The following is a 21,221-nucleotide window of genomic DNA, read 5'->3' as shown; positions in this document are numbered from 1 at the left end:
TTATCTGCTTCAATGACCTACCAGATATTCCCTTTGCTTTCCGAGGATGTCTTGACTGTCAACACTTATCTCTGGCTTATATTTACGACCCCCTCATTTCTTATTCTTATTCGCTACATGCATTGCGAGGGCCTCGGTTCTGACAGTCTTGGTGCCATAGGGAGCTTAAGAGGGTTCAACGCGGGTCGACCACTCTCAACATGTCGTAGAAACTAGAGGGACGGCCCGGGGGTAAAACGAAGGTCGACTTCACCCCGAGTAGTCGGAGTGGTGCTGGGTACCACCCCCAGGCACAGGAATCAAAAATACCTTAACATAAATACCCCAGAAAGTGGAGAGGTAAGATCGCCTCTGTAGCGTAGTGGTCATCGCAGCAGAGCGGTATTCTGGGGATTGTGTAAGCGGATCCCACCTGTCGGGTATTTTTTCTCCACTTACTTTCTTTCCAAATTCCTAATCTGCTTCAATGATCTAGCACACGATCGCCTTTGCTTTCCGAGGTTTTCTTGACTGCCAACCCTTACCTCAGTCTTATTTTCATCAAGCCTTTCATCGCCTATTCTGATTCGCTATATATATATATATATATATATATATATATATATATATATATATATATATATATATATATATATATACATATATATATATATTGCCGCGGAAAAAGCTTTCCCACAATGAGCCTCTACGTCACTGGGAGCACGCTCTCGTGCGCTGTTCCACGAAGCCACGTGGAATGCGCGCTCGTGCGGCGGGGCTAGTTTTGGAGGAGACGCTTGTGGGGAGACGTTCGGAACGGTCGGTGTTTTTACGTTGTGGGCACAAGTTCGCCTCAATAAACTAATTGTAATCCACCCGTGCAACGTCTTGTCGCTACAAAACTGGTGATGGTGCGGGGTACGATCAATTGCGCTCTACATCCACCCCCCTGTGTAGGCCCGGCGACAAGCTCAGCCACGGAGTTGACACCCGTCCACGAACGAACCAGCCGGCGACTGCGAGGGTTACCGGTAGAATTCCAGCCTATGACCAGCAGACCAAGGATGGCCACGCGGGACGCCAGCACTGTGACCTCCGGTACCGGTACGGCACCTTCCTACTTCGTGGCACACCAGCCCCGCACACCAAAAGTTTTCTATGGGGACTCTTTCGAGGACGGAGAAGATTGGCTCGACCAATTCGAACGCGTTGCGAACTTTAATGGATGGAACGAGCAACACAAGCTGCATAACGTGTACTATGCCTTAGAAGAGTCAGCTCGCACGTGGTTTGAAAACCACGAGGCCACGTTGACACCGTGGAACGAGTTTCGCCGCCGGTTTTTGGCCACGTACGCCTGCACGGATCGTCGGGAAAAAGCTGAGTCGGCGCTTCAAGCTAGAAACCAACGGCCAAATGAAAGCGTCACCGTGTACATAGAAGACATGGCTCGCCTCTTCCGGCGCGCAGACCCGGCTATGTCTGAGGAAAACAAGTTGAGACACCTTATGCGAGGTGTAAAGCAGGATGTATTTGCTGGATTGGTGCGCAATCCTCCGCAGTCTGTCAGCGCATTTCTGTCTGAGGCCACAGCAATTGAAAGGGCCCTACTCCAAAGAGCGAGGCAGTACAGCCGGGACATCACTTTTATGTCGAGCGACGCCCCTTCAGTGGAGCAAGGAAACGGCGGCCTCCTGGAGTTGGTCAGGTCGATCATTCGAGAGGAACTCCAAAAGCTGCACGGAGTCCAGCAGCTTCAAGCCTCCATGCCCCTTGCGGAGGCTATACGCCGCGAAGTCAGGCAAGCTGTTGGAGCGCCCGAGACGTATGAAGCCCCACAAATGCAGTATGGTGTGCCGCAGGAGCCGTACGGGGTCCCGCAACAACAGACCCAGGTTGCCTCATATGCGGCAGCCCTGAGGGAGTCGGATCGCTACGTTGCCCCAACACTTGCCGCCGCAACACTGCAAACGACACTGGGCCTCCGACCCCGCGCCATGCTGACTGTTGATGAGGCACGGCGGCCTCGCAAGAGCGACGAGTGGCGCACGCCCGATCAGCGACCTCTATGTTTCCATTGCGGCGAGGCAAGCCACATATACAGAGCTTGTCCCTACCGACGACTTGGTCTTCGTGGATTTCCTCCACACGCCCCGCCGAAATCGGTGAGCGCCCCGCCGAAATCGAAAGCTACCTGGCCGAACGTCGAAATGGGTTTCCGCAGCGACGGCGCGACAACCGATCACCGTCACCGATGCGACGCCGCTGTTCGAGTCCAAGCCCATCACAATCTTCGCGGCGCCGTTCTCCGAGCCCTTCCGTCCGGGAAAACTAAGAGCAGCGACCTCGGGAGGTGGGGCCGCTGACCATCGAAGCGCTGAAGACCCTCCAATGAAACGACGACGACCAACCGGCGACGCCGTGGTTTGTTCCGATATACCTGTGCAGGTTGACAACGAGCAAGAAATAGTCGCATTGGTGGACACCGGAGCGGATCGTTCAGTTATGAGCAAGTCATTGGCTACTACCCTGAAAAGGTACTAACGCAGTGGATAGGACAACCAGTTCGCACCGCTGGCGGCCACTTGATTACTCCGTCCGGAAGGTGCACAGCACGCGTTAAAATTAGAGGCTTCACATACGTCGGACATTTCATCGTGCTTCCCGTATGCTCGAAGGACTTAATCCTCGGCATGGACTTTCTACAAGAGAATGGTGCTGTCATCGATTTACAGAAACCCAGTGTAAGCTTCTCGACAAAGAGAGTGGTAGCTAAGGATATCGACGACCGACGGGACACTGCCTTGCGCGTCATCGACGACAACATAACGCTGCCTCCTCGAACCAGTATGCTTATTCCGGTCAAGAACGACGCTTTTCAGGACTACGAAGGAATTGCGGAAGGAAACGTCGGTCTCTTGCTTGACAGAGGCATTTGCATTGCAAGGGGGCTCGTCAAGCTACAAAATGGATGCACAACAGTGCTGCTGACAAACTTCGGCACAGAGTGTCAACATGTCACAAAAGGCACGACCATAGCTTTCATTGAGGATGTTGTTGAAGTAACGAATATTGGTATGATGGAAGAAACAGACTCAGATCACCTGGTCGGAGGTGCGCTGCTGCCACCAGTAGAAGTCAACCCCAACTTGAACTCCGCGCAGAAGGAGCTGTTACTAGAACTTGTGAGAGAGTTTTCTGAGTGTTTCGCATCACCATCCCGTGTGCGCCGCACATCCGTGGCGAAGCACCGCATCATTACCGACGAGGCTGCGAGACCAACCCGCCAGCATCCATACAGAGTATCACCAAAAGAAAGGGAGGCAATCAACCAACAAGTACGGGAAATGCTAATGGTTGACGTCATTCAGCCATCGAAAAGCCCGTGGGCTTCACCCGTAGTCCTGGTAAGAAAGAAGGACAACACATTGCGTTTCTGTGTGGACTACCGTAAACTGAATAGTGTGACAAAACGAGACGTTTACCCTTTACCTCGAATTGATGACACACTAGACCGCTTGCGGAATGCAAAATTCTTCTCATCATTGGACCTCAAATCAGGATATTGGCAGATAGAAGTCGATGAGCCGGACCGGGAGAAAACGGCCTTCGTGACACCTCATGGCTTGTATGACTTCAAAGTTCTCCCCTTCGGCTTGTGTTCTGCCCCTGCAACGTTCCAACGGATGTGGACACTGTCCTCGCCGGATTGAAGTGGCAAACGTGTTTAGTTTACCTAGATGACGTGGTGGTGTTCTCGGCCACGTTTGAAGAACATTTCACACGAATAAAAGGCGTATTACAAGCAATCCGATCTGCAGATCTCACTATGAAGCCCGAAAAATGTCATCTAGGTTTCGAAGAGCTTAAATTCCTCGGCCACATAGTCAGCCAACAAGGTATCCGCCCAGACCCTGACAAAACGTCCGCGGTATCTTCGTTCCCCAGACCTACCGATAAGAAGGCTGTACGACGCTTCCTAGGCCTATGCGCGTACTACAGACGGTTCGTCGAAGGTTTCTCGAAGATCGCTTAACCTCTTACACGGCTTACAAGGGAAGACGTGCCATTTGTATGGGCAAGTGAGCAAGAGTGCTCCTTTGAGGAACTACGGAGACGGTTGCACGAAGCTCCAGTGCCAGCACATTTCGACGAAACCGCTGACACGGAGATTCACACTGATGCTAGCAATGTTGGCCTCGGAGCTGTACTTGTTCAGTCGCAACAGGGCGCCGAACGAGTCGTAGCGTATGCGAGTCGCACACTTTCAAAAGCCGAAGCAAACTATTCCACCACGGAGAAGGAATGCTTGGCCGTCGTCTGGGCGATCACCAAATTTAGGCCCTACCTTTACGGCAGGCCTTTTAAAGCAGTCAGCGATCATCACTCCCTGTGCTGGCTCGCCAACCTCAAAGACCCCTCGGGTAGATTGGCTCGGTGGAGCCTTCGCCTTCAGGAATACGAAATAACAGTTGTATATAAATCTGGAAGGAAGCACAGTGACGCTGACTGCTTGTCACGAGCACCGATACCTGCAGAGTCCTATGATTACGATTAAGAATTAACACTTTTTGGGGCAATAGACTCATCCCAAATGGCCGACTTACAATGTGAGGCCCCGGAACTAGGCCCACTCATCAAATACCTTCAAGGGAAACGCACTGACGTACCGCGCGCCTTCGCTCGAGGATTGTCATCCTACTGCCTCCGCGAAAACGTGCTATACAAAAAGAACCATGACAGCAGCAAAGAGGCCTTCCTTCTTGTCGTACCCTCAGTGCTTCGCGAAGAAATCTTACAGGCCTGCCACGATGACCCAACAGCGGGTCACTTAGGTGTTAGCCGGACGTATGCGAGAATTCACCAAAAATACTACTGGCCGAGGCTTCTTCCGACAGTGCAACACTACGTGAAGACCTGTCACGATTGCCAGCGGCGCAAAACACCGCCATTAAAGCCCGCCGGACTACTTCATCCGCTGGAACCACCACAAACGCTGTTCTACCAGGTTGGAATGGACCTGCTCGGACCATTTCCGATGTCTTTCTCTGGAAACAAGTGGATAGTAGTAGCAACGGACTATTTGACACGGTACGCCGAGACCAAAGCTCTTCCTCGAGGAACAGCAGCAGAAGTGGCAAAGTTTTTTGTGCACGAGATTGTTTTACGCCACGGCGCACCCGGATTTATTATTACAGACAGGGGAACAGCTTTCACCGCCGATTTGATGAAAGACGTCCTCAGGCTGACGGGGAGCCACCATCCGAAGGCCACCGCATATCACCCACAAACCAACGGGCTTACGGAACGTCTGAACAGAACATTGGCTGACATGTTATCCACGTACGTCGACGTGGAGCGCAAATCATGGGACGAAATTCCGCCATATGTAACATTCGCATACAATACGGCTGTGCAAGAGGCGACGCGGAGGACACCCTTCCAACTGGTCTACGGACGTCAAGCAACGACAACACTCGATGCCATGCTCCCCCTCTATGATGGCGACTCAGGTAACAACGGAGCTGAAGAGTTTATCCAACGGGCTGTGGAGGCACGACAGCTGGCCAGGCATCGCATTCTGCGCCAGCAGGAAAGAGACGCGCGACAGTATAATCTCCGCCACCGAGCTACAAGGTGCATGCCTGGAGACCTCGTGTGGGTGTGGACGCCAATCCGCCGCCGTGGACTCTCAGAAAAACTTCTCCGGCGGTATTTTGGCCCTTATGAAGTGATCCGCCGAATCAGTGACGTTACCTATGAACTTGTACCTCGCGGTTCTCGCTCCACAGCTCGCGGACGATCACCCGGCAAAGAAGTCGTGCATGTTGTGCGCATGAAGCCATACTATGCGCGGTAGATCCACTCAAGACTTCATTGCACAGGACACTGATGTGCTATCTTTTTAGACTAGCTTCGTTTTTTTTTTTTCTTCTTTGGGTTTACATTTCGTGCTTTGCTCGTATTTTTTTCTGTGTGTTTCTATTTATTTCTGGCTTAATTTCCTCACCTTATTTGTACCCCAGCATCGGGGCGATGCTGCTAACGATGGGATCAATGCCGCGAAGAAAGCTTTCCCACAATGAGCCTCTGCGTCACTGGGAGCACGCTCTCGTGGCGCTGTTCCACGAAGCCACGTGGAATGCGCGCTCGTGCGGCGGGGCTAGTTTTGGAGGAGACGCTCGTGGGGAGACGTTCGGAACGGTCGGTGTTTTTACGTTTTGGGCACAAGTTCGCCTCAATAAACTAATTGTAATCCACCCGTGCAACGTCTGGTCGCTACAATATATATATATATATATATATATATATATATATATATATATGTATATATATATATCAATAGATATAAATATATATATATATATATAGTTATGAGGGAGCGGATAACGCGTTGCCCTTGCGTTACATTATTTATTTCTCAACAGTTTCGGAAGTTGAACTTCCTTAGGCAGCGCATCGGTTAGAACCACTACAACACTTCTGTAAACCTGTTGAATACGAGAAACTTCATGTGCCCACATTCTCGTTAAAGAGCAAGAAGAAGCCTTGGTAAAAGTGAACCAAAGGGTGAAGTAGCAACTCTTAAGGTACCAATACAACGGCGGCAACGCGAGGTACCGAGAGAGGATAGAAAATAGGCTGTTGTAGTTGGGAAGCAACCTCACTAATAACGTCTACAGAGAGGAATGGGACTCTTAACGCACAACTAATGAATGGAATAATCAACACTTGTGAGCACAAGGGGAAACCGCTAAATGGTAAAGGTAAAAAGAAAGAATAGGAAACAAAAAAGCCCTTTCCTAGCTACACTTGGCGAAAGTTTTTACACATGAAGACAAATGCCACATTTCCTGCAGTGAGCTGGGGAAACGTCTAGTGGAAGGCGGAACATGAAAAAAATGGCAAAGAAGTGGGAGGGCAAGGGGAGCAGCACAAAAGACATTGAGTTGTGTATGGTCCCCCGCCGAGCTGCACAGGCTCTCGCCGAGCTCTTAGAGCTCTCTCCGTTCTTGAGCCCCGGAGGAGCAGGATATAGTATCCAAATGCGGCCAGAGAAGGGGCACGTCTGCGTCAAAACCTGGCTTTATGTAACTACTGCCGAAAGCCAGCCAGTCTGCTCCCAACCCCCAACCCCATGTCAGGATGCATCACCATCGGCATAAGAAAGGCCAAGTTGCTCTCAGTGCACGCCAAAATGACAGCAAACATAAGGTTGACCGACCCACACGAAAAAGTGAACTCCAGTTCACTGTGATTGAACAAGTGGCAGTATTGTCACGTCATATATGAAACGACGTGTTGTATTTCTTTTAAATCTATGTTCAACATTGCAAAGGAATTCGGTAGGCAAGTTACCAAATTAAGTTCATCTGATGCAGGTGGAAGTTTCTGTGCTCGTGATATGCCCACGGAAGGGAAAGTGTAATAAAAGTACCAACCGCATTGCTGTCAACAATATCGGGTAGTACACGATGTGTGGGTGGTTTGCCTGCGACTTCCTTGACGATATCCCAAATATTTTAAAATTACCGTTAGCTTGGTGTATGCGACTTGCGTAATACTCTTTTTTGCGAGTTCTTAACATTGCCACCAATTTATTCCGCATAGCCCTAAACTGAATAAAAAAATATAGATTTTTTGTATTGTGTCGCCATGTATATTACCAAAAGTTCTTCGTTTATTGGCTTCAAGAGTGGTCCTGCTCATCCAAGCGCAAACTGGCATTTCGGGAGCTCGGAGAAACATTCTGGCTGCTTTTTGCTAACGCGCCAGTAACAGCATTAATGGAGTTAGAAAATTCAATATTGACGTCATTGTGATAGATTTCATCAAAATTGAGCGACAGAATACTATCTCGTAATATATCGTAGTTGGTCTTGCTCACAAGTCTGCGACTCTCGGGCCGTGGTTTCGGGAGAGAGGTAATTTTTATGAAAATGGGTAGGTAGTCGCAGATCGCCTGACTATAAACTCCGGCCGTTACACCTGATGTTTGATTAGAAAGAGCATGGTCAAGCAGTGTAGCGGATGAAGCATTCAGTCGCGTGGGCTCAGTGAATAAATTGTGAAAGTCGAATCATCGCAACAAGTATTCGTAATTTCTGCGCATGGTGCTATTTGTGTCAATATTTATGTCTCCAACTATTGCAATCACCCCTTTGGGATGGTGTGTTATTGAAGAAAAGATTGCTTCAAATTTAAAAAGGAATTTACACAGAAATTAGGATGCCGATAAACAACGCCTACTATAAGTGAGGATTTCAGCATAACAAAAAGAGATTCGATAAACGATGTGCTACAAGTAACACCTGATAAGATTGAAAATGAACGTTCACTTTTGATAAAGAGCGCAACACCATTACCCTGCGTACAGGATACACGTGCGTTTGACATCAGAGTATACCCAGGAACTGTGACATGTTCACCTGGTTTTAACAATGTTTCTGTTGTTGCTTCTATGTCAAAATCGTCTTCTTGCTGAGCGAAGAAAGAAACAGGCAGATTGACGTTTTTTCTTATGATGCGTACATTGCAGTAAAAAATTGACGTGCAGGTTGTACTTTCCTCGTTGGTGACACGCGTGGGCATGAAGACCAGTTCAACAAGGGGGACCAATATACATCTTAATACAATCTTGTCGAGATGTTCCTCGCACGCCACGTGAACCACTCATGACTTTTCAGTTTTCCTGAGAAAAATTTTTCCTTCAGCTACCCAAGCAAATTTCCAATTTTTTTCTCGCTTGGCTTGAATTGCCTTGCCGAGCAAAATCTTGTTCTCCGGGCAAAGGTGCTCATTCACGAAGACTGGCTCGCTGGTATAAAAACCAAGGGCTCGTGCGATAAACCTATGCTTCTTAGCACACTGCAAAAATTTGTCGCGTTTGCATTTGGACACAAATTTGATGATCATATTAGGGGGACCAGGTTTACGCGTAGCGACTGGGTGAATGACATTCATCAGCCACCGACACGTTGGTCTAGAGGCAGGATGCCATTGTAGTGAAGATTATGCTGAGGTCGTCTTTGTTATTCATCAGAATGCCTTTCACCTCTAGGTTCGCCCTCCTACTGTACACACTAAACTTTTTACACCCTTTTTGGCCGAAAAGGGTGTAAAAACCTTGTCCCATGGCTAACACCCTTAAAAAGTGTTTTCGCGAAAAAAGGGTGTATGGACGAATAAAGGGTGTAAGAACGAAAAAGGGTGTTGAGCTCGAAACCTTTAAAAAGGGTGCTGAGGACGCTCAACACCCTAAAAAAGGGTTTTGAGCATCCTCACACCGTTTTTTAAGGTGATGGCATGCGCAGTACCATGGTGCTGCGCGTGTCATCACCAGGGCCTTGCCGGCTTGCGACCTATCACCATGGTGTCCTAATGCATGGCGACAGGTGTATGTCTGGAGGCTCCGTAAGTAAATGAGATGCAACAATTTATGACTAATGGCACAATTTTAAGTTATATATACAGTGATCCCTCGTGGCGTCAAACTTGGATATCTTGAAATATCGGCTAACTTGACATGACACAAAAAAAAACGTGGTAGTCTGAACCAAAAAAGAAGAAATAATAGAACTTCACAATTTCATGCACGTGACGATCACAACGTTGGTGCACTAGAGGGACCACTGAAAACAGTCATCAGTGTGCTCACTACACATAACATTCAAGTGATACAACTAGACTGAACTGGACAACCACTACAATTGCAATCATGTTTTCTGGTGGTGGCTTGCAAAAACAATATCCCATATGATATGCACCCGTAGAGAACTTGTATTGGTATTTGTCGTCACTTTTTTAAAAGGCAGACAACCACATTTATAAGTTGAATTGACCATAAATTGCACAATTTCTTTTGTGTCAAAAAACTTGAGACTCAAGCCGAATGAAACCATGTTTTCCGAACAAACTTTTACAATCGACAGTAAATGTCGCAACATAAAAAAAAGCAACAACGTTTGCATAATTCTGTGCATGAATCCTGAGACTAACACTAATTCCCAACCATAAACTATGATTGAGGTGTCTATAATTAAACATTTTGGCAACTTTACTTTAAATTTTACAGCCAAGCACATACCAAATATCAGGATACAAGCAAATATGAACTTCCTTCCCTTCGAATGCAATCAGGTGAACACAACAGTCTGAACTATAAAGAACATTTATTTTTGACCCATCCTGTAGCCGGTATTCATTGAAAAGTTTAGCTGTCAATTTCTTCATTTGGCAACACTGAAATAGCCACGAACATGGCTGATCGCGCCACGGACTTGGCGCGGCTCGTGCCACTGCGGCCGCACACCGAAGAAAAATGTAGCACCGACGTGCGTCGCCTGCTCCGTTTCAACCGATTCTCAACAGTGGTGTCATCAAAGTTGTTACTAAAAGCACTCGCATTGGAGTCGAGACATTACTTTGCATTCGGCGGGCTAAAGCTAGGACTGTCCAAACCATATCGTGCGCTTAGCACGGACAAGTACCGCTATCTTGCGGAGCCCGACGTAACCACACACTAAACATTTTTACTCCCAAAAGGGTGCGTTCAGCTTGTCGCCGCAGGAGCACCCTCATAATACAATATTTTAAACCCTTTAGGGTGCTTGGATTCTGTCGCCGCAGGAGCACCCTTTACTGCCCAAAATATCATAGTGCGCTTACTTAGCACCCATTCTGTAGCAGCTTTTCCTGCAAAAGCACCCACCTAAAGAGGTACAAAAAGGGTGCGTAATCCTCGGTTCACAAATGGCGCTGCCGGTGTGAAGCCACATATGGCACAGTATGACACACAATTACGGTATGAAACATTCGTGCTTTCCAATCTCAGTTCTATGAGTCATTCCACTGAAGGTCAATGTCAGCTGATAATTTACTTGAACTTTTTGTACCACCGATTTTTAAAACATCCATTTATAAAGTCTAATATTACAGCCAAATCTCAGTACAGAAGTCCTATCATTAGATGTTCTTGATTATTCAAAACGGTGTTAAAAATTCAATTTTATGTTCATTTTGCTGAACTGCAGCGCACATCCTTCGAGCTTCACTGCACAGCTAAACGTGTTATGCAGTGAAAGCAAATAGGCGTGGAAATAAAACCCTTGGCTTCTCAGCATTGCATCAAACTTCCAATGACGGTAGCTTAGCAGAAAAGCTCAATATTAAGGCAGAGCAAATGCAATATGTATACTTCCCTCAGTACTGTGGCTTTATTCTACCCATAAAAGTTGGGTCCCCACTCCCACTTACTTTATTTCGCATTGTTCTTTTTGCTTCATGAAAAATGACCCCACATAGCAATACCAAGAACTGTAAACCTCACAGAACAATGCATACGAGTTCCCTGGTGAAGCCAATGGTTGAAAGGTGATGACAGACAGGTTTAGTTGAGCGAACGCAGAGAGTTGCGCACGCACGTAGGGGCAGCCCCGCGCGCGCAGCGAAGTTCTCGCAAAGAACCAGTTTTAGTTGACCGCACGCAGAAGTTGGTGCGTGAATAATCCAGTAGCACCGAAATTCGTGCTTTGTGTGTCATGCAGCGCCACTGAACGCCAGATCGGCAAACGAAACATGTGGTTGCGGCAAGCACAGAAGTAAACCTAGCCAGAAGAAGCCGTAAACCAGGTTGTGGGGAGACGCCGTTCCTTTGTTCCTTTCATTCACGTGCGAGAGCGACCGGAAAGAGGACGGGAGGGGCCTCGCGCACGGCCCGCAAAGCCAGCGAAACCCGCAACGCAAGAATCCAAAACTTGCGGGCACACGCAAAGCGCGTGGCTATCGCTTACGTACTGCGCATGCGCTTTCCCGTTTCCGCAAGTTCCTTGCGTGCAGAGCTGCTGCGTGCACTCAACTAAAACTGTCTATTGTTTCTATAGCAGTATTTTATTATGAGTCTAGCTTGTGCATGGTGCCTTGCATTATGTCCCTGCTGGTGGATGCGGGGTCATTTTTCAATGTTGCAAATGAAAAGCCAAGAGCCAGTTCCTATTAGTTTCGTCTAGTATTACGAGGTGCTTAATGGGAAGCATCAAACCCGTCTATAGCCCTTTTTAGAGTTGACTACAAGTAAAATCAGCAAAATATTATCGATAAAACAATCAGCATCTTTTTTATCAGCAGCTTTAGTGTTGCTACTTTCCATATTTAGGTTTTTTCTGCTGTTTTAAATGACATTTTTGTTTTGCTGAGAAGGTGCATAACCAATGAAAGCTTTTCTGTAAACCTTTGGTAGCTATGCAATTGTTAGAAAAAAATATTTTACTAAATAAGGCAGCCTAAACTGAGAATAGTTGCATTTAAAAACATTAAAATCACTTTATATTGATCATAAATTCCTGGCGGTTTTTACACAGTGCTGCACATGGGATACTAAGTGCACCGCAGAGGAGGACTCTGGATTAGCTTCCACTTTGGAATATTTATTGTGGACTGAAATCTCCACACATGGGCATTTTCACTTTCTGCCTCCACCAGGAAAATGGCCACCAATTTAGAGAGCTATTTTTACTAGTATTTGACGTAAATTTTAAAATATTCTCAGGTGTTATAGCCACAAAATTATTGTCTACAACAGCACCCAGCGGGTGCTGTTATAGAGAGATTGTGCATTACACCAGACACTGTACTACACTGTCGAGAGCTTTGACATCTACAATGACCTCTACAAAGCAAGCTAATACTCGTAAAATGTTTCATACCATAATTACTGCGTGTTCAAAGCTCACATGTGAAGTACAGATACTGGTGCTTCTGCAAGAACCGAGGATGAGCACCCTATCTGGTTCTGAAAAAAAAATAAACATGAAAAAATAGTTTAAGCAGGATTAAGAAAGGGTTGAAAGAAAGTGAGCAAGCAATTCTTTCAAAATATATTAAGCAATGCAAACAAATATTTATTTCAACTTCATGGCTACAAAAGACAATCTCATTAAGGCTGGTAATGGGGTGTTGGGTAAAAAAAGAGCAGAGAGCACATATATAAATGCTACAGGGAACTGTCAAAACAAAAATTGCTTGAGCACCCCAACTAATCACTGCTCAACAAATTCATGAAAATTCAATGGATGAAAAATCAGCGGTAAACACAGGACACAGTTAAAGGAGAACAACGGGACAAGCTTATCCGGTCGTTCTCTTCCGTACCCTGGGTTTTCCGCTGTTTTTGCATCCATTCAAACATGTACCAACTAGCACAGTCCAACGCCTTGGTATCATAAAAATACGAATTGTCACTCCTTACAGACAGTTGGAAAAAAGGAAAGTATAAAGCAGGTGACAAAATTAAAATGACGGCCGATTGGTTAACTTTTAATTTTTAATTGATAATATAAAAATCATGGCATGAATGAAAGTGAGCAGAAACCAAAGGACTATGATGCTAGGCCGACATTCAACTTTGAAGCTAAATATCCCACAAAAACATACCATATTGTTTAAACAAGCTGCAATTTAGTTGAGAAAAACTGACCACAACAAATTGGAATTGACAACTAGATAGAGTTTCAGAAACACACAGCGACATCATATACTAATACATGGTTTCTGTACAGAGACTGATCAAAACCAAAAGTGAGAATTACATATATAAGACTGGCTTATGTGCGAAGCAGCTTAATGTAGGAAGACGATATTCAATAAAACACTAATATTGTCATGAGAAAAAACTTAGTACATGTGTAGTCTCCGGTTAGAACGGCAGATATGATTTTTGTTTTCATGTATAACTAGTTTCTTAAAAATTTATTCAAATTTGCAAACATAACTGCTACGCGGGTGCAATTGAAGATTGTATTGGTGAACTGTGCACAAGTAAAAGATCACAGTAATACTAACACCATCATTCAGTTCCCGAGCAGAAGCTATGACTGTTGTAATTTCAGGCTTGAAAAAGAGAACCACAAAAAAACCCATTTTGTTTTTCAAGAGGGAACCTAATAGTTGCAAGTTATGCTTTAACAAAGATGGTGTTATGTTGTCTTTATTACGGCCCTTTACTGGTGCAAAGTTCTGCAATACCATGATTAGCAACATCTGAACAGCAGTTTAACCTGTACAAAGTTATATCCAGAAACTTGAACAACTTTTGTAATGCCCGTGTTACACAAAACAGAATGCATTTGTACCATCACAAGCTAAAGCTCCTCATATCCAAAGTTTGGCCCATCTACAGCAATAGGTTGGCTCAACTGCAAAGCCCAACAAATCTGTAGAAAAGCTACACAGAGGAAAAGAAAGCCTACTAATAACTTAAATGGACACTAAAAGCGGATTAACTGTTAGCTCTAACTAAAAGACCAAGCCTTGCTCTCAGTTTTTTCGTACCCTGTGTTGGAGCTGTTGCAGTCTTTCTACCAAGCTGCAGGTGTCGCCAATGTACATGGTGGGGCATTGTGCACAAGAAAACTTGTAGATGACTTGCGCTTATTCTCTTGGCGGTTGCCCTTTTGGTCGTGGCATCATACATTAGGAGTTGGATGCCACAACCCACCAAACAAATATTCGGGCAATGGGAAAACTTTCATATACAAGAATTCATGCTATCATTTCACTCGCCCCTTCAACACAAAGTAGACCGATGCAGGTGGGTCATTAGGTGAGGGGAGAGACAGTAAAGGTAGGCATAGAATTGCTGACTGGTGGCGTTGAAGGAGCAAATATTTTTTGGCTGTCCCCCAATCAGTGAACACGGAATTTGATGTGGTGAATAAAGCGGCTGGTGTAGCCATTTTTCTGTAGGTCTGTGATATAAGACTTTATCCTGTCATAAGTTTTGTCGAGCAAGCTGTGCGTAGAAGATCCAGAACTAAAGAAGCCTTGTGCGAAATTGAGTGGTATGACGTGAAGTGGAGGTAGTGTGACGTTCCCCGAAAAAGAGGTGGCGCACGCTACGAACAAGCTGGGTCCACGCAGAGTTGAGGGAAATGAGACAACGCAGGCTAAAATAGACCATTTATTCAACAATAATTAATGCTAATGCGGTGCGCTCACCCGTTGAGAGGCTGGTTCTCGGTAGAGGTGGGTCAGGTGGGCGGCTAGCGCAGGGTCGTGGAGCCGGGAACTCTTTCACATGCGGCGTTGCGGTGTGCACGTGCTCTTCTGGGCCGTTGAGTGGGTACCGGAACTCTCTTGCGGGGCAGCGCAGGTCGTCCGTACTCCACTGGACCGAGGACGCCGTCCCAAGATGAGGCCGTTGGCTGGCTGGTCAACGAAGTTCGGGGGATCCAGAAGCAGGAGGTCCCCTCGTCGCCATCTCGGCCCGGGTTGGGGAGGGAGCGCGCGATCGGATGACTCCTACGGGCGGTTCCTCGTTGGGCCAGGCCGGATGGTGCCCAGTTGGGAGAGAGTCCTGGTGCCTCGTTCGCTCGCCTTCTTATACCCTCCTTGGTTGCTACAGGGAGGGCAAGGACGAGCTCGTTGGGGAATACTGGGAACCAGCCGGTCATCGGCCCGCGTGCGGGCGCGCCACCCTGCAAGCCTTCTGGGCGCTTCAAGGTCAACATTTCTGAATACGCGCGGGGGAGGGGCGGGGGTGCATGTTCCGCGCGCGCGTGGTCTTTCCTCGTGGCAGCACGTGTTTGTCCGCGCACGTTGTCTCGCCACGCGGCAGCACGTTTTTGTTTGAGCACGTGTTGTCTGCGGCAGCCAGTGGCGACGTCCGACCGTCACACCCGCCTATCCCCAGAGAAGACTTTTGTCACTGCAAAAGTCTCGTTTACAAAAGGTTTATGGTGGGGCCACAAAGCTTGATGCAAAACACACCGCACCGCACAATTACGACACCACACTGAATGCAGTCGGCAAGGCCACACGGCGAGACGCATCGGCACCAGTAAACATTATTCATAAACATCTTATGAATTTCTATGTACGTGAGCCAAGAGAATGTAAACATACAGGTTTTACGGGTGCAAAACGTGAACACTGAAATTTGGAATTTTGCCCGTCAGGTACACAGGACGAACGCATGTCAAATATGATACGGTGCTGCCCCTCGACTTCGTAGAACATAACTGTGCGTCGGCTGAGGGAGGCTGTTTGCCGCGGGGAGTTGAGAAGTTTGAATGATTTCATCGAGCACGGCTCCATGGAAAGCATCCGTGAATGGGCTCGTAGCTGGGCCACCACGTTCCGGGGACGAAGGACGGTGCCTGCCTGTACCAACACTCACACGGGAAGTCTCAGCTCGTCCTCTACTTCACCCAAAGCAATTTTCAGCTTGTTGGCATTTACAATTTTCTCGTCTTTCATTCGAATCCCTCTGATTCGGCACGTGACGGCGGACAGCTTTTCGATAACACGGAAATGACCTTTCCATTTCGGCGCGAGCTTTTTAGCCAGGCCGCGGGCGTGGCTTTCGACATTGACGTAGACCCTGTCGCCTATCTAAAAGCCAGCGTCCTGGCTCCTTTTATCAAGACGAGACTTTCTCTTCTCCGCCACTTTGTTCAGTGCTTCATACGCTAGCTTGTCCGAGATTGAGAGGCGTTGAGCCAGCTCCGCGCGGTAGTCCTCCATGGTGTTATAGTGCATTCTTAGAGTTGCACCGACAATGCTCGGGATTGCCACATCGGGGAAGTGAAGGAGGAAAAACGGGGTTTCATTTGTGTCCTCGTGGACTGCGGTGTAGGCATGCACAGCGAAAGGTAGCCATTTATCCCAATCTCATTGGTCGTGTGCTACGTAATGAGATAACATGGTCACCAGGGTTTGATTCAGCCTTTCGACTGCACCGTTACACTCCAGGTGATACGCGGTCGTTTGCAATTTCCTTATCCCCAAGAGGTCGTACACCTCTTTCACCACCCGAGAGACGAAGTTGGTGCGCTGATCGGTTAAAAGTTGCTCGGGTACGCCGTGTCTCAGTAACCACCCTTCGACGAAAACGCGTGCTACGGTTTCCACTTTCCGGTCAGCCAGCGGGAAGGCTTCGGCGTAACGGCTCAGATGGTCTACAAAAACAAGTATGTACATGCTTCGGGCAGTCGTAGTTGGTAGGGGCCCCACTATATCCATCGCGGTGCGCTGGAAAGTGCGCTAAGTTCCTCGAACAACTGCAAAAGAGCACGCTTACGCGCTGATGATGATCTCCCCAAGAAAAGAAGAGGATCATTTTCATCGGCTCCATATGTTCGCAATATTTTGGTGGGCCCGTTCCTTTTTCACCTGGTTCTTAGGCGTATTATGGGGGGCGCAAGAGGCGCACTTCCGTCAATAATCCAGCTCGTCTCTCCGCATTCCCGGCCAGAAATACGTCATGCCTATCCTCCGGCAGGTTTTACGTGCCCCCGAGTGGCCAGAGTACAGATCATCGTGATGTACACGTAGGAGCTCTCCCTTCATTGAGGCAGGCACTACTGAATGCCCCGTACCTCCCCCCGCCTTTTCCCTGAACCTCAGCAGACCCCCGTCGTCCACATAATATTGTCCCTCACTCTCGCCTGCTTCAAGTGATTTGACAATTTTCTGAACTCCGGGATCGTCGAGCTGCTATCGCTTCATGCGGGCCTCCTCCACCGCCGGCACCAAAATGTCGAGTGCCCGGACTGGCGTCCTGCTCAGGGTGTCAGCGTTCTAATTCATTTTACCCACCCTGTGGACGACTTCATAGTCGTACTCCTGCAGAAGGAGGTTCCACCTTGCCAGCCTCGAGCTGGGGTCACGAGCGTTCATGAGCCACTTGAGCGGCTAGCAGTCAGTGACAATCTTAACGTGCCGTCCATATAGGAAACATCGGAAGTGGCGCACAGACCAAACTACGGCAAGGCACTCCAGCTCGGTGGCACCATATTTCTGCTCCGCGGAGTTCAGCTGCCGACTCGCGTACGCCACGGGGTGTTCCTTCCTATCGAACTCCTGGGATAACACCTCGCCTACCGCCCCCTTGGAGGCATCTGTCGCAAGTGTCAACGGCCAGCTGAAATCCGGAAATTTCGGCAAGGGAGCCTCGGTCAGCTTGCACTTCATGGCTGAGAAACCTGCTTGCTCCTTCTCACTCCAGCTGAATGGTTTCTTGTTTGTGAGCTGAGTTAAAGGGCGCGCCTGTTCAGCAAACTGGGAAATGTGTCGCCGGTAATAGGACAGAAGACCAAGAAATTGCCTGACTTCGGTTTTTTTCCTGGGCTCTGGAAACTCCTGAACGCATTGTATTTTGGACGGGTTTGGCCGTACTCCCTCCGCTGATACGATGTGCCCTAGGTATTTAACTTCGAGGCGCAGGAATTTACATGTGAATGGTTTCAGTTTGAGACCGGCTGCACGCACTCTCTGGAAAACGTTACGCAGGTCGTTTAGATGGCCCCCGAATGAGCTGCTCTACACGATTATGTCGTCCAAATATACATGACACACTTTCCCCAACAGACCAGCGAGGATTACGTCTGCCATGCGCTACCATACCGCTGCGCTGTTTACAAGGCCCATAGGCATGCGTCGCCACTCGTAATGCCCTGAAGGTGTATTGAACGCCGTCTTTTCTTTGTCGTGCTCATGCATCTCAATCTGCCAATACCCGGTGGCCATGTCCACTACAATAAAAAATCTCGCAGAACCCAGCTCTGACAATGTCTCCAAAATGTTCGGGAGTGGGTAAAGGTCGACGCGAGTCACGCAGTTCAAGTCGCGGTAATCCAGGACGAAGCGGTACGACCCATCCGGCTTTTCGACCAATAGTGCCGGGGCACCCCAAGGAGATGTAGAGTGTTTGATTATCTCTGTGTCGAGCAGCTCGTTGACCTGCCGTTCCATCTCGTCTCTTTTGGAGTAGGGGATGCGATACGCACGGCGGTATACTGGAGCCGCATTGCCAGTCGAAATTCTGTGTTTGATCACCTCACAGTGGCCGATATCTGTGCCGCTGGTGGAAAAAGCGAGGCCGAAGTCGCAGAATAATTCCCGAAGTCTAAATTTATCCGGTTCGGCCACATGCGAGAGTTCAAAACGACTAAAGAGGTCTACCTCGTCTACACGCCGGCAAAAAGTATCTTCCGCTGGCTTCTCGGCTACCACCGCTGGCCTGAGGACGCCGATGAGTTTGTTGCGAGGCAACTTAGTCTCCTGAAGCGTGGTGTTAACGACGCGCACTGGGACCTTGCCAGTCTCGGTAGCTGTACCTAAACCGTAAGCGCTGGCAACACACGACACCTCAAGGAGACTGATTTCCGCTATGCCCAACTGTCCCCTCTACAGCTCGGAAGTTACCTCACACACCAGCACACACTCGCTCAATGGGGACAGTACGCTTTCCCCGGTGAGGCGGAGAGGTGCACCACCGCAAGAATGCTAGTCGTCGCAACCGCCTGTCTTCTTGCCTCCCCCCGCCCAGTTTAGAATAGGAATTTCGATGCCCCCGATGTTGGTGGCGCCTCTGCTTAGAAGCAAATCTATCTTTTCCTCCGAAAGGATGTTCTGTCTGATTAGACCGGCCACTGGCATCCTGGCTCTCTCTGCGCAGACGAAGAACGTTGCCGTTACAATGCGTTCTCCTAATTTCAAAGGCACTTCACAGCATGTTACGATTTCCAAATGGTCGCTCGTGACGCCCACGAGGCGTGTTCTCTGCTCTACCGATCGCAATCTCGTTCGCCAATGGGGAAGACGTTGCCTAGAGCGCTCTCTTTAAGGAGGCTTACTTTTGAGCCCGTGTCAATCAGGCATTTTATAGCTGCTCCCCCTATTTCACATTCAATTATCGGGCTAGCCTCCCCGCAAATGTTAACTGTGAACTCTGGAATGCCCCCTTTGCTTCCCTCCAGAGCGCTCGTCCAAAGGGGGCTCGACTAGTTTCCCTGGTTCGACAAGAAGCGGAATTTCCCATGGGATTATCCGCGCTAGATTGGTCGTCCCCGCGCGGTTGACCTTGAGGGTGCGCGCGCTGCCTACAGTTCCTAGCAATGTGTCCAAGCTCGCCACACACACAGCAAGTCGGCCATCCCGTCCTGTTGCCGCGACGCCTGTCTTTTTGCTGCATTTGTTCATTTTGTAGCGCGATGCTAGATTCCAACAAGCATTCGACCCTTTCGAGGCGTGCGAAGAGCTCGTCAGCTTCCCTCTCGTCTTCCCGCGTGCTTCTGACCAGCATGCGACCGCCATTTACTGTTCGCTCGTTTCTCTTCTCCCTCACATCACGTCGATGGCCTCTTGGGTATTCTTGGTGTCGCCAGAAAGTGTGAATCTGTGGACTGGGTCTTGAAATCCATTCAAGAACTGAGTGCGAAGCTGGTCGTTCAGGAGCTCTTTGCGGAGCTTACGCTTTACCTCAGTCTCTGTGCCGTCTTGCGTCCCAACGGCCGCGTCGCCCAATGCGCAGAGCCTAGTCGCGCACGACTGGACGTCTTCCCACTCCTTTTGTCCGGCGGACAAAAACCTTTGGACCTTCACGTACTCTGGCTCTGTATCGAACCTTTTCGTTGCTGGAGCTTTAAACTCGGCGAAATTCGATGCTGCAACAACAGCCTCCTCGTGCCACGCAAAGTCGTATGCCGCGCCGACCATTTTGCAGCGTGCAATACCTGTCATCTGCGCCTCTGTCCAGCCACCAAGACCACCCACCTGTTCGAGAACACGTAGGAAGTCCTGGATGGTTATCCCGTTACCATCCCCTGTAAATGATGCAACCATTCCCCCCAACGCCATGACGCTCGTGCCTAACACATTCGCTTGGGTCATAGTGGTCTCGTTCATGGTGCCTCGTTTCAGCTCAGGAGTGGGGGTGGAGTCCCACGCCTATACTATGCGATTTTAGCTAAGTGAATCCCACCGCTGCCACCAGTTGTGACGCTCCTCGAAAGGGAGGTGGCGTCACGCGACCAACTAGGTGGGTCCACGCAGAGTTGAGGGGAAATGAGACAACGCAGGCACAAATAGACCATTTAATCAACAATAATTAGTGCTGGTGCCGGTGCGCTCACCCGTTGAGAGGCTGGGACTCGGTAGAGGTGGGTCAGGTGGGCGGCTAGCGCCAGGTCGTGGAGCCGGGAACTCTTTCACATGCGGCGTTGCGGTGTGCACGTGCTCTTCTGGGCCGTTGAGTGGGTACCGGAACTCTCGTGCCGGGCAGCGCAGGTCGTCCGTACTCCACTGGACCGTGGACACAGTCCCAAGATGAGGCCGTTGGCTGGCTGGTCAACGACGTTCGGGGGATCCAGAAGCCGGAGGTTCCCTCGCCGCAATCTCGGCCCGCGTTGGGGATAGAGCGCGCGATCGGATGACTCCTATGGGCGGCTTCCTCGTTCGGCCAG

The 21,221-nt window shown here is 48.8% G+C and overlaps 1 protein-coding gene across 1 annotated transcript; it reads left to right on the top strand.

Moving 5' to 3' along the window:
- Positions 1 to 887: 887 nt before the first annotated feature.
- On the top strand, positions 888 to 20,550 carry LOC144160648 (uncharacterized). Its single transcript, XM_077691875.1, has 3 exons — positions 888 to 2,049; positions 2,204 to 2,332; positions 20,516 to 20,550. The coding sequence occupies exons 1-3, from the start codon at positions 888 to 890 to the stop codon at positions 20,548 to 20,550; spliced, it is 1,326 nt and encodes a 441-aa protein (XP_077548001.1).
- Positions 20,551 to 21,221: the final 671 nt, after the last annotated feature.

The sequence above is a fragment of the Haemaphysalis longicornis genome, unplaced genomic scaffold, assembly GCF_048455015.1.
Source record: "Haemaphysalis longicornis isolate Haplotype H1 unplaced genomic scaffold, Haemaphysalis longicornis Haplotype H1 scaffold_11, whole genome shotgun sequence".
Taxonomy (NCBI): domain Eukaryota; kingdom Metazoa; phylum Arthropoda; class Arachnida; order Ixodida; family Ixodidae; genus Haemaphysalis; species Haemaphysalis longicornis.
The sequence above is the reverse complement of the archived record's forward strand: the minus strand, read 5'-3'. Positions and strand labels throughout refer to the sequence as shown.

Bases quoted from the DNA above. Each gene is read 5' to 3' on its own strand.
- LOC144160648 (XM_077691875.1), top strand. From the start codon at position 888: ATGGTGCGGGGTACGATCAATTGCGCTCTACATCCACCCCCCTGTGTA. The intron at 2,050-2,203 runs GTTTCCATTGCG...GGGTTTCCGCAG, and splicing joins GCCCGATCAGCGACCTCTAT to CGACGGCGCGACAACCGATC. The intron at 2,333-20,515 runs GTGGGGCCGCTG...GCCTCTGTCCAG, and splicing joins AAGAGCAGCGACCTCGGGAG to CCACCAAGACCACCCACCTG.